This window comes from Peromyscus leucopus, chromosome 5 (genome assembly GCF_004664715.2).
Source record: "Peromyscus leucopus breed LL Stock chromosome 5, UCI_PerLeu_2.1, whole genome shotgun sequence".
Lineage (NCBI taxonomy): Eukaryota > Metazoa > Chordata > Mammalia > Rodentia > Cricetidae > Peromyscus > Peromyscus leucopus.
This window is the reverse complement of record NC_051067.1, coordinates 58,632,132-58,644,741: the sequence shown is the minus strand read 5'-3', so window position 1 is coordinate 58,644,741 and position 12,610 is coordinate 58,632,132. Positions and strand designations below refer to the sequence as shown.

The 12,610-nt window shown below is 40.8% G+C and overlaps 1 protein-coding gene across 1 annotated transcript in view; it reads left to right on the top strand.

Annotated features, from left to right (window-relative positions):
- Itih5 (inter-alpha-trypsin inhibitor heavy chain 5) overlaps positions 1 to 12,610 on the top strand; it is a 92,976-nt gene that overhangs the window by 24,101 nt on the left and 56,265 nt on the right. Inside the window, exons 3-5 of the mRNA XM_028891496.2 lie at positions 4,621 to 4,784; positions 5,905 to 6,006; positions 9,847 to 10,097. Coding sequence (XP_028747329.2) covers positions 4,621 to 4,784; positions 5,905 to 6,006; positions 9,847 to 10,097 — 517 coding nt within the window. The remainder of the gene's footprint in view (positions 1 to 4,620; positions 4,785 to 5,904; positions 6,007 to 9,846; positions 10,098 to 12,610) is intronic.

Here is a 12,610-nt window from a genome sequence, read left to right as displayed (position 1 = left end):
ACAGAGTTCTCCCGAGTTTGTCTGAATTCTTGGTCTACAGAAAGCATGTGAAGAGACACAGTTGTTAAGTTACGAAGCTTTAGATAGGTTTGTTCTGTTGCACAAGATAATTGGAGTTTATTGATAAAGATGAGCAAATTACTACATCACTAGAAAAACAAAATGAAATAAATAAGTACATGAGTACTGTATCCATTTGTGGAAGGGTATACCCCAAACTGTTAAATATCACATCAAGGGGAAGGAGCTGAGTCCAGGGTGAAAGGGAGAGTCTTACTTGTCATTACATTTGGTATAATCTGAAGTTTTAGCCCTGTACACTTGATACGAATTGATACTTGATAACTTTTTTTGTATCTACATGCATGGATGCTTTACCTGCATGCATGTCTGTGTACTATGCACATGCTGGGTGCCTGAAGTAGACAGAAGAGGGTGTTGGATCCCCTGGACTGGAGTTACATATGGTTGTGAGCTGGAAATCCAACCTGGGTCCTCTGGAAGAATAGGCAGTGACCTTAACTGCTGAGCCATCTCTCCATCCCCGAGACGTGATCATTTTTTTTTAAAAAATATACTGTTTCTTTGTGTGTATACAGGGGAGTGCTCGTGGAAGCCAGAAGTATCAGATTCTCCCAGAGCTTGCATTATGGGTGATTGATGCCTGCTATGGGTACTGAGAACTGAACCTGTGTCCTCCGAAGAGTGCTAAGCACTCTTAACGAATGAGTTCCCTACTTGAAAAAATTTTGAGACACATTTTAAATTTTAAGTAAAGCTATTTAAAAAAACCAGTTCACAATCCTTGTTATTTTGTTTTCACAGATTTCTCTTTTTCTGGGGCATTTGTAGGAATCAGAACAGAACTGTGTGCAGTAGTATCTTAGGCTTTTCACAATTTCTCAAGAAAACAGCTGTGAACCCTTTTTGTACATGCCTTCAGAGTTGGAGAGAAAAGAATATATTTAATCATGTTTAATTTAGTAAGAAAACCGGTTCCCAGCAATAACAGAGATCAAAGTCAGTGCTTCATCCTAGTTCATGATTCACTTTAGGGTTTTTGCTCTGAAAGATGATGAGATACAGATTTTAGCTTTCATAGACCTGGCAGGTTGCCATGGTATTGAGACCACCATCCTTGCCATCTCTCTCTGGTCCAATTCTCATTTTTTATAAAATGTACTAAAGAGTTTTAATATGATCATCTAACAGAATCATTTTGTTAAACTCCATCTGGAATCTCTTTTGGATCCAAATCACTTCTGGTGAGAGAGACCAGATTATCATAAAAAGAATGTTGTGCAATGCAATTGTTTCTGAATTGGGGTGTGATTTCTTGAACCCCAAGGCTGCATCCTTTACTTTTAGCTTCCTGTTAGGCTTCATGGATCTCAGAAGTGGATGTGACTTTAGTGGCTTACTTGAGCCATCCCAATTTGTGGAGGAAGGAAAGACACTATGTTACTTTAAAAGTTGTAGAATGTGAGCATTCACCCTTTGGGCAGCTTGTTAAGACAGACTGCTCCAAGCTCCTGGGTCTGTGGGGTCGGAGTAAGGTGGGGGCTTTGCCTTTCTGATAAGTTTTCAGTGACACTGTTGGGGAGAAAAACCATACTTTGGGAATCATCTCCCCGCCCCCTGTTTTTTGAGACAGGGTTTCTCTGTGTAGCCCAGGCTGTATTGGAACTCACTGTAGACCAGGCTAGCCTGGAACTCAGAGATCCACCTGCCTCTGCCTCCCTAGGATTAAAGGTGCTTCACCATTTTCTCCCCTAGCATGTGAGCATTCTAACTTTTTATTGGCAAAGTCAATTCTGAACAAATTGAAATGCATATCATATAAATATTAATTTCCCTCAAATAATAAAATAACGAAACTCCAATAGGATTCTGCAAAAGTCTTAACTGAATTTGATGAACTGTTTTATGCTGTAATTATGAAAATTCAAATTTCGTTTGTTTTTGAGTGAGTATAATCAAATTGTTCAGTTAACAAAGAGCGTGGAGTAGCCAAGCCCTTGTTTTATCCCTCTAACCACTCACTGTCTTCCACATAGGTCATTAGTCTCTCCTACACACTTTCGGGGGCATCAGGACCTCCTTTTTACACAAGCAATAATCTAATACACACATGCTCCTAGATACGGCTTTGTCAGAACAACATAACACAGCCGCCCCCCCCCCGTCTCTACCCCCTCCTTCCCCCTTTCCCCCCTCCCCATCTTCGCTGACCTTCCACTTTAACACATGGTCCTCCTAACGTCCTCTCCCAGCTCCCAGGAGCTTAGGATGTAAGAAGGCACCTACAGAACCGTTATTTAAAATAACTATTCCTTAGACCAAACCGCAGAATTTTTTTGCTTCTTTAAGTAAAAATTATTTCAAATACACTTCATCCCTCCCACCACCCACACTTGATTACTTAACAGAACTTCACACAAAGCTTATGTCTTCCACCTGTCTCAGGAAGACACACAGTATCCCTCTTTTCTTCCCATTTAGTTGTCAGCTTTCCCCCCAGAAGCTAAAGTCTAGAAATCTTTTTGTTCTGTCATAAACTGATAAGAAGATGAGTATTACTGATGTCCTTGTTGGAGCACACCCGTTTTCTGTTCCTGCTCATATGCTTGGCTCGGGTTCCTGTTGGGTGACCTCCTGTAGGTATTGGAGTATGTTCCCTTAGCACTCACAATGTGTGGTGCATGTCCACTTCTCAAATACATTTTTTTTCTTGTTCTGATGATTTTGAGTAATAAAAGCCCATGAAATAGCTCCTTAGAAATAGGTTTATACTCACCTTTTCACAGGACCAGTATACTAGACATTAACATGTCACAACCTTATGTGTATTTGAAAAATGACTCTCGGTTTGCAGAGAAAGCAAGTGGATGAGGGTTGAAGGTCCAGGTGATGGTTAACAGAAGAAAGTCCCATCTCTGTGTCTGAAAGGTGACCACCGATGTGTATCACCACTGAGTGTGATTTGCTGCCACCATCTGTGGTGTGAGAATGAGATGCTTCCTACATCTGTTCCAAGACCACACGGGTGACTGTCTTGTCTGTCTGCTTGAATATTCACAATAAAATACCACAATTTGGGTGGCCTTGACAGGGAAGAACAGTTAGACAGGATGGTGAGGATGGAGGATGTATGTCCTTGTAAGAAGAGGTCCTGGAGTTTCTCTCTCTCTCTCTCTCTCTCTCTCTCTCTCTCTCTCTCTCTCTCTCTCTCTCTCTCTCTCACACACACACACACACACACACACACACACACACACTGAAGATGCCATACATGCATACACACATCATGGGCGTGCCTATTTGCAAGCTGGGATGGGAGCACTAAACAAAAACAGGCCTGACAGACCATGGTCTTGGACCTTCTGTTGTCAAAGTCACCCCAATCCAGCTGAATACCATCACTCTGGGGGTTAAGACTTCCACAGCCTATAATGCTATCAGTTGCTCGGCCAGTTCCTGGAGTGAGGGAATAAAGGTTAGTAGTGCATTTCCTCATAAAGGTTTCCTTCTTCTTGGGGGCTTCTACAGCCAGCTGTCACCAGCTGTAGCTAGAAAAATGAGACACAAAGCAAGGAATAGTTTTATCAAGTTCTTAAATTTGCACACCAGCTGCTGCCCTTACAAGAAGATGGTTCCGCAGATGAAGGGGCTTGCCTCCAAGCCTGCTGATGTGAGTTCCAACTCAGGCCCACATGGTGGAAGGAGAGAACCAACTTTTTTAAGTTGTCCTCTGACCTCCACATGTGTGATATCATGCATGTCAATGAATATATACATAGGAAATAAATAAATATACTTTTTGAAAGAAGCTTTTGTGGTAAATGTAATTATCACAAACTTAGGTTTTCTTCTTTTTTTTTTCTAGGTTCTAATCTCTAGATAGTCTCTGGAGTTCGGTACTGATTTATATAATGACTAATTTATAATCATGGAACTGTGATCTAGGGTGGGGAAACCCTTGACTACAGTTTTCTCTGAGTGAATCTGGAAATAAACTTAAAAATCTAAGCACTCTGGTGGGCATATTCCCAAGTTGTGATCCACTAAGTGGTCCTGTATTGTGATCTAAAAATTTGTAGCAGAAATTATGGATGTTACATACTTCTAAAATTTCAACAATTTACTGAGCTATTTAAACAATATGACTTTTTTGTTAAACTGGAAACCATTGTGTTAACTTATTAAAATTTTTTGTTTGGTTGTTTTTTTTGTTCTTGTTTTTCGAGTCAGTGTTTCTCTGACTCTCCTGGAAGTCACACTTGTAGACCAGGCTGGTCTTGACCTCAAAGATCCTCTCACCTCTGCCTCCCAAGGGCTGGAATTAAAGGTGTGTGTCACTACCACCTGGCTAAAGTTAGTTTTGAAGAGAGTTGGTTCTAGATCATGAATTGATTATTCAATAAAAGCTGGTTTTACAAGTGAAGTGAGTTAAAATGGAAAATTAAGGACAAGATACAGAAAGGACAGAGGACTCATATCCCAAATGTTCTCAAGTTGGAGATTATTTTCCATGTGGGAAAGACTGACACTTACTAACGTCAAGCGTTTGGATCTATTTTCACGCATCACTGAGAAGAGCGTGCATTTTCACTCCCACAGAAAGCCAAGCCCTTGATGACGGAGTTCTCCGTGAAGTCTACCATCATCTCTCGCTATGCCTTCACCACAGTCTCCTGCAGAATGCTCAACAGAGCTTCTGAGGACCAGGATGTTGAGTTCCAGATGCAGATTCCAGCAGCAGCTTTCATCACCAACTTCACCATGTAAGGGATGCGATGGTCAGAAACAGAGATTTGTCTGTGGATGGTCAAGGGGAACCCGAGAGTGTATGGGGTCCACAGCTCATCAAACTGCGAAAATTCATATCCTGTGGGTGGTCTGAGAATCAGAGGGTTGCCTTCCTGTTTTTCTTTTCTCTCTCCCTCCTTCCATCTCTCCCTTCCTCTCCCTCTCTAATTCCCTAGCTTTCCATTTCCCTTCTTTTCTTAACTTCTTTCCTTACATCCTTAACTTCCTCTCTTCCCTACCTCTTCCCTTCCTCCCCTCCCTTCCTCTCTCCTTGTCCTCCTTTATTTTCTTCTTTCATTCCATCCTTTTCTTCCTCATGTTTTAATTTCCTCTTTCCCCTCTCTCCATCCTTCATGTCCACTCTAGGACAGGCACTCTTTGAGGGTATTGGTATAAGAAAGGAGAATATTACTCTCTCTGCTCCAGAAATTTCAGTGAAAGAGAAATAGTCAGCAAGTAAGTAAATGAATTAGTATATGAGATCATTTTAGATGGCAGTGAACTCTATGGTATAAAGATTGTACTTTATATTTTCTGAGACAAAATCTTACTATGTAGCCCAGACTAGCTTTGAACTCACTCACACCCCAGCCTCTTGAGGGCTGATATTATAATTATTATCATCATGCCTGTCAAGAAGGGATCCTTTGGGAAGAGCTCAGGGAGTTAGCTTAGAGGGGGCTATGCTTAAATTGGGGTCTGAACAGTGAGACAGTATGAAACCTTTGAGGTATTAGATCAAATATATTTCCTCTTATTCTGATCCAACAGAAAGAGTTTTAACTATGATAGACATTTGTGTTTAAATTTTGATCTGGGAAAGGTGCAAGCGCTGAGTTCCTGTGGGAGTTTGAGATCTTGGGGTTTTCTCCTATAGAATCATGGAGGTACCCTGGGTTGGGGTGCTGCCCTTTGGTCTTGATGAAAATTGCTTTTGAATGGAATGAATGATTCAAGGCTGGTGCTGAGTCTGGAATGCATTCTATCTGCATACCCAGGAGGCACATACAAATATTTTCTGGGGTTGTCATGGCTCTGAGAACCATGTTGGAGTTTGTCTTGGAGCTGGTAACACAGCTGTGTCTTGTGTTTTAGGTTTATCGGAGACAAAGTGTATCGGAGTGAAATTACAGAGAAAGAAAAGAAAAGCCGTGATAGGATAAAGGAAAAAAGAAACAAAACCACAGATGATAATGGGTAAGTATCAGGTAGTTAAGCAACTAGAATTCAATCAAACGAAGAGTTCCATCCCTTCCCTTCTTGTCTGTCTGTTCTCTTCCTCCAAATGTTTTCAATTTTAATTAAAATAATTCATATACCTGATTAAAAATGCAGCAGCAAGCACTTCAAATAATAAGAAAGGTTTAATGTGCCTATGCCTCATTCTTGCTTTCTAGAATATGTATTTCTAAAAATTGTGTACAGTTGTCTTTATAGTTACCTCCCTAGCTATGATTTTCTTGATTTCTCAATAAAAACAAAACACTATCTAGAGACTCTGCTGTGAAGGAAGTTTACAATACTTTATTTTTAAAGCCAAAATTTTATAATGTCATTTTCTTTCTCCGTTAGTAGACTATCCTAGGCTATCTCCACCATCTTCAGTGGTGATATTCTTTCCCACCCTTCTCTCTGTCTCACTGTAATTGTTGTACCCCTATATAATTGTTTGTTATATAGAATTTATTTTTGCATTGTCAGAATTATTAACATATACATTCTGGTCTGAAATGATAATTGCATTCTTTTAAACCAACAAACTACCTCTGCTTTTATGTGTGCGCACAGGTGTGCACATACACACATATAAGATGTGTGTATGTGCACTCACCTGTGAGTGTGTGAAGGCCAGAGGATGACTTCAGGCGTCCTCCTCTACCACTCTCCACCCTAGGTATTTTGAGAAGGGATTTCTCACTGAAGCTTGCTGTTTTGTCTAGATCAGCAATCACTCAAGGAGACTCCTGTCTCTCCTGTCTCTCCAAGCCCAGGCCAGGATGACAGGTGATCATGGCCTTACCTGGCTTTTCTGTGCATGCTAAGAACCTGAATTCAGGTCCTTGTTTGTTCAGCAAGCACTTTGTCCACTGAGCCATCTTTCCAGTCCCAGCGTTTCCTTTGTGATGATGACTGATATTGACCAGTGCTATCTAATACACAAAGATTTGTTTCCCCCTCTACTGGATCAACCAGAAGGGTTTTTTCCTTCTTTGTAGAAAAGTTATTTTAAGCCGGGCGGTGGTGGTGCATGCCTTTAATCCCAGCACTCGGGAGGCAGAGCCAGGTGGATCTTTGTGAGTTCGAGGCCAGCCTGGGCTACCAAGTGAGTTCCAGGAAAGGCGCAAAGCTACACAGAGAAACCCTGTCTCGAAAAAAACCAAAAACCAAAAACCAAAAAAAAAAAAAAAGTTATTTTAGTATCCAAACAAAAGGTTGTGTATTTGTTAACCTGATTTTGTTCATTCATAAAGGGACATTGTTTTAGGAAAACTAGTTCTCAAAAGTCACAGAACTTGATGGTCAGAAATGCCATCAGTAAGAATGGAAGAGCTCATTCTGTGTGGAAGACCTGAGTCTTGGGTTCACTCTGATTCTGAAAAGCAAACCAAACCCAGAGTGTCAGATAAGGGATATTCAGATAAGGAGAGACTGCTCCACGTTTATCCTAACATAGTTCCCAAGGACACAGGGCGGTGAGGCATTCCAGTCAAGGTGACATTGATGACTTTACACACAACCCTGCTCGCTTTGAGCCTGATCAAACAATTCCTCATTGAACTTTTACCTACCCTCTCCTCTTCCCCATTCCCACAATCCTATGTTCCATCTCTTTGTTTGGTGAGATGCCTCACAGTGCCTCTGGATGCCGTCTCCCTTGGTGCAGCAAGTTATTAAAAGCTCAATTTGCTGAGCTACAGCTGTGTCCCGAGTTGTCTTTATCAGAATTGTTCAGGATGATGGCACCGGTTAATTTAGTTGGACTATAAGTCCTGGAGTTTCTAATTGCTTTTCTTTTTTCTTAGGAGATAGAATTTAATTTTGTCACTGTTAACATCTGCTAAGACACATAGTTTGAAATGATAACAAAATGAATAGCTATAACTGGGTTTCTGGGTGCAGTGACATCCAACCCACACCCTGGATGCCTGGCCAACATCAATTACATGAGAAATGAAAGATGAGGGCAAATTCTGGTTTCATAAGCTGATGAAATACGGCTGGGTCCTGGCCATGCAATATACTGCTTTTGCTTTGGAGATCTATTGGAAAACATTTACTCTGGAATCTCCCTTTCGTTCCAAGTTGATTTTGTTATTTCTTTGATTCCATATCTTCCTCCTCTTGTATGGTTTTCACCTTTGTTGAAAGTATATTCTGAAGTAACTTTCACAGCATGGGTGCATGACAGACAAACTTTCTGAGACCTGGATCAGTATATTGGCTGTATATGGAATTTACGATGGAAATAACTTTCCTTCTGAACTTTGAATTACTCTCCCAGTGCCTTGTGTAATCAAATCTGGTTTTGCTAATGATGGATCGAAGGTCATCTAACCCCATTCCATCCCCCTGTTTCCTCCACCACATGTTCTGAAGTTTTGCTTTAATGAGTTTCTCTGTGATTTCTTTTCCATTTGATCTGCGTAGTGTAGGGTGAAACTTTTCGATTTCAATATTTGTGTCTCCAGTTCCGGAAGGGCGTGCAGTGAGCCATTCCTATGTGGACTGGGATGGTCTCCCCTGTCTGGTCCCCTTTCTTATTCCTTTTCTGATGTATCCTACTGAAGGCAGAGCTTGCACTTTCACTGAGATTTCTCCAGTTTGAATCTCTTCTTCCCTGCAGCTTCTTCCAGAATGTTCTGAGCTGTAGAATTCTTGTTTAAATGAATTCTTTAAACAATTCATCTCTTGGTGGAATTAAATTATTCATCTCTTGGTGGTAGCTGAATTTCTCCAGGCAATTTGAGTCTCTTCTTCCCTGCAGCTTCTTCCAGAATGTTCTGAGCTGTAGAATTCTTGTTTAAATGAATTCTTCCCCCAACATACACGCTTTCTTGGAATGTTCTTGAGTGTCTCAACCACCGTTAGTGTTCTACCACCTTAAATTGGACAACCTGAACCCCAGGTGCTGAAAACATTTGCAGTGGTTGCCCTTTTTATAACTTTCACAGTCATTTATTTTATTTACTGGTAAACACAATCACCAAGGTGCAAACATGTGATGTATTATCAACTTCAGAATTATGTAAGATGTCAGCAGTTTCTTGGCCACACCTGTAATGGGGAAAACCCTATTCACATCTGGACCACGCTCACTCTTGTAGCAGTTCACCTCCAAACTGTCCTCTTTATATCATCTCCTTGGGTCTGTCTCAGGGAGAGTTAAGGGAGGTGGCCAGATATTTAATTCTTTCCTACTCAGTGTTCTTTGGCCCTTAGTAGGAGGCAAACAAACAAACCCGACAGAAGAAGCTGAAAGGAGGGTTTGTTTCATCTCACAGTTTCAGAGGGTCTTATCCATCACGGTGGGGAAGGCACATGGTGGGAGCCGCTGTCTGGGAAGTAGGAGTTTGTAGTGCAGCTCCCCATGTGGCAGGTGCAGGAGCAGAGAAAGCTAACTAGGAACTGGGCCAGGCTATTACTCTTCAGGGACCTTTCATTGTTGACCTATTTCTCTAGCTAAGCTCAAAGGTTTCACATCTCCTCCATACAGTGTCTTTGACTGGTGACCAGGAGCCTGTGGGGGATGGGCACTTCAGATCAAACCACAATAGTGGCCTTCCTCTAGTATAGGTCTATACTTATTTCAAAATTAAAATTAATTTTCCTTTTTCCTTTATTATGATACTTGGATTGAATTTAGGGCTTCCTGCTCATTGGGCAAGCACTCTACTCCTGATGAACATCCATAGCTCTCATTTTTCTTTTTTTAGGGCTGTTGTCTGGCTCGGCCCAAGAGTTTCTTTGACAAGTATGGCAGGAACCAGGCTTTCCCTTCCCTGAGCTTATTTGTGGTCCATTTTTGCTTCCTAACAGGGAGAAGGGGACGGACACGTTCCAAGCTTCTTTAGTGATTCCCAGCAAGGACAAAGCCGCGTTCCTCCTCAGTTATGAAGAGCTTCTGCAGAGAAGGCTGGGGAAATATGAGCATATCATCAGCGTGCGCCCCCAGCAGCTGGTGGGGAGGCTCACCGTGGAGGTGAACGTTCTGGAGAAGTCAGGCATTGAGGCCTTGGAGGTGCTACCTCTTCACAACAGCAGGAAGAAGGGCAGTGGGGTGGCGGAAGGTGAGTCATGCCTGAGGGTGCTCAGGTCCTGGGGGATGCTCAAAGACTGGGATTTCACGAACTCTGCAGAGGAAATGGCCTCCCTTCCACAAAGGCTTCACGTGTTATAGAAATTGGAAGAAAGTAACTCAATAGAGACAAGCCTTTGTATAATTTTTTTTTTAAAGATTCAGCTTCCACCAAGAGACGAATAAACGTTTAAGTTTTTTGACATTGTGACCCCACTCTGAGGAAGTGATTGTAGGTAAAATTTCTAAAATATTGAGAATATTACACCCAGGAAGCTGATAGTATTTATCAGACAAAAACAATCTTATCATTCTAAATATTTAATGTTAGAAGAGCAATTGGTAATGAGCAACGATCAGAGGTAATTTAGCATGTGATGGGGAGAAAGACAAACACATCAGCATGCATGATAATATTAAATATGTTGAACATTGCGGAAGACTAAAAGTCTGATAAAACAGTGATTTCATCTCAGGAGCATAGGGTTTTAGGTATGTTTTATAAAAATCATCTTTTTTTTGTGGTGAGTGAGATGGAACCTAAGGCTTTGAAAACGTTAGTCAAGAGCTCTGCCATTGACCTATTCTCCTAGCCTCATCGATCTTCTTTTCAGTACTCAACAATGGTATCTTCTTTCCAAGATTACATAAAGAAATGTGTTTGGAGACAGCCTGGTGGCACTCACCTGTAATCCCAGCTGTTTGGGAGGCTGAAGTAGACGTGAGGGAGTAAGATCAGGTTAGACCGGACAACACAGTAAGATGACAGAGTAAGATCAGGCTAGACCGGACAACACAGTAAGACTCTTAAAGTGAAAGTCAGAGGATGGCTAGGACATAGCTCAGAGAAACAGACTTTCCTAGTGTGAGTGAGGTCCAAGGCTCAATACTCAGTACTGGAAAAAAAGTGTTCTGATCTATAGATGATATTAAACAGCCATTTTTAACTTGGTAGAAGCTCTAAATTCAGAATTTTCTTCAATTTTTTTTAAAAACAGCATTTAACTTGCTGAAATAATTATGAAAGATTTAAGGTGGTATATATGTATTTAAGGTGGAATGTATATGTATATATAAATATATGTATATTTAATATATACATATTAAAAACTGAAACTTATTGCTGTAGAAGCTTCCATATATATTATATATATTATATATTTATACATATTATATATTTTTCTTTTATTGAAAATAGATTTTTCCCCACATAATTTTTCCTGACTGTGGATTTTTCCTCCCTTTCCTCCTCCCAGCTCCCTCCCACCTTTCTTCCCATAGAGATCCACTCCCTTTCTGCTTCTCATTAGGAAACAAAAAGGTTTCTATGGGATAATAATAAAATATAATATAAAACAAAAACAAAAACTAACACATTAGAGTTGGATGAAACAAACAGCCAGAAAGAAAAGAGCTCATGAAAAGGCACAAGAAACAGAGACCCACTCATTCTCCATTCAGAGAGCAAAGTGGTCTATTTTTAGCCATCATTAATTCCAAATAGTAGTTCGTATTAAACACTCACTTGTGGCTGTCTCTACGCTTCACACACAAGTATAGCTGAATGCCAGATCCAATCAAATAGTAAGATAGCCATATTCAAACATCACACCAGGGTCGGAGTGACAACATTTCAGATGCCTGTGACCTTGAGAACAGGGGACTAGTAAATGAGATGTGAATAGGTAACAGTGCAGACTCTGAATTAACTGCCAGTGGCTGTTAGGAGAGTTCAGAGCAGACACATCTTAACAACAAAAACTGAACTTAACCCTTGTCAGCCACGTCGGACTTCAAAAGCCAAAGTGTCGTCAAAGCTGTGTGACATTCAGAAATGGCAGGAAATACGACCCTCCATCCTCATGTCCTGTGGGTGGTGGTCACACAGATCGCAGATTTTTGTTCAGCTATTGATATAAACTGGAAGGAAATTGTTGCCATGGTGTAAAACAGGGCTTCCACATCTGTGCAGCAGGGGCAGAGCCTGTCTCAGTGACTCTGAAGTACTGCCCTACAGAAGTCTCTTGGCTCAGAGTAAGAGCTTAATAATTACTGTTTTATTATTGTCATTATTATGTTCCTTATATTTACTCTTTCTCTCTAGACATCTTAAAACGTATTAAGTACCTTCAGAGGTATATCTGTCTCCAATCAACCTTTGTCTCTTTGCCGGATCTAATCTAATGTCTTTTAAATAGTACATACTACTAAGTATAGCATCTTCAAAAGCAAATATGTACAAAGAAACAAAGAATGGAGAATGCTGTCGAATTTAATATCTCACTCACAGTAACTTTAGAGGGAACTTTTTCTGGCTTTCACTGTTTGAAGAAGTATTATTCAGTGGGAGAAGGTTCCCAGAGGCAATGGAGACTTGTAGCAGTGAAGTATCTGTGTAGTGTGCTGTCCATGAATACTCAGGGTCAGTGAATATATCCTTAGAATGTACTGAAGGCAACTGAAATGCATGCTTACCTAATTTTCAGAACCTCCATAGCTCTGCAG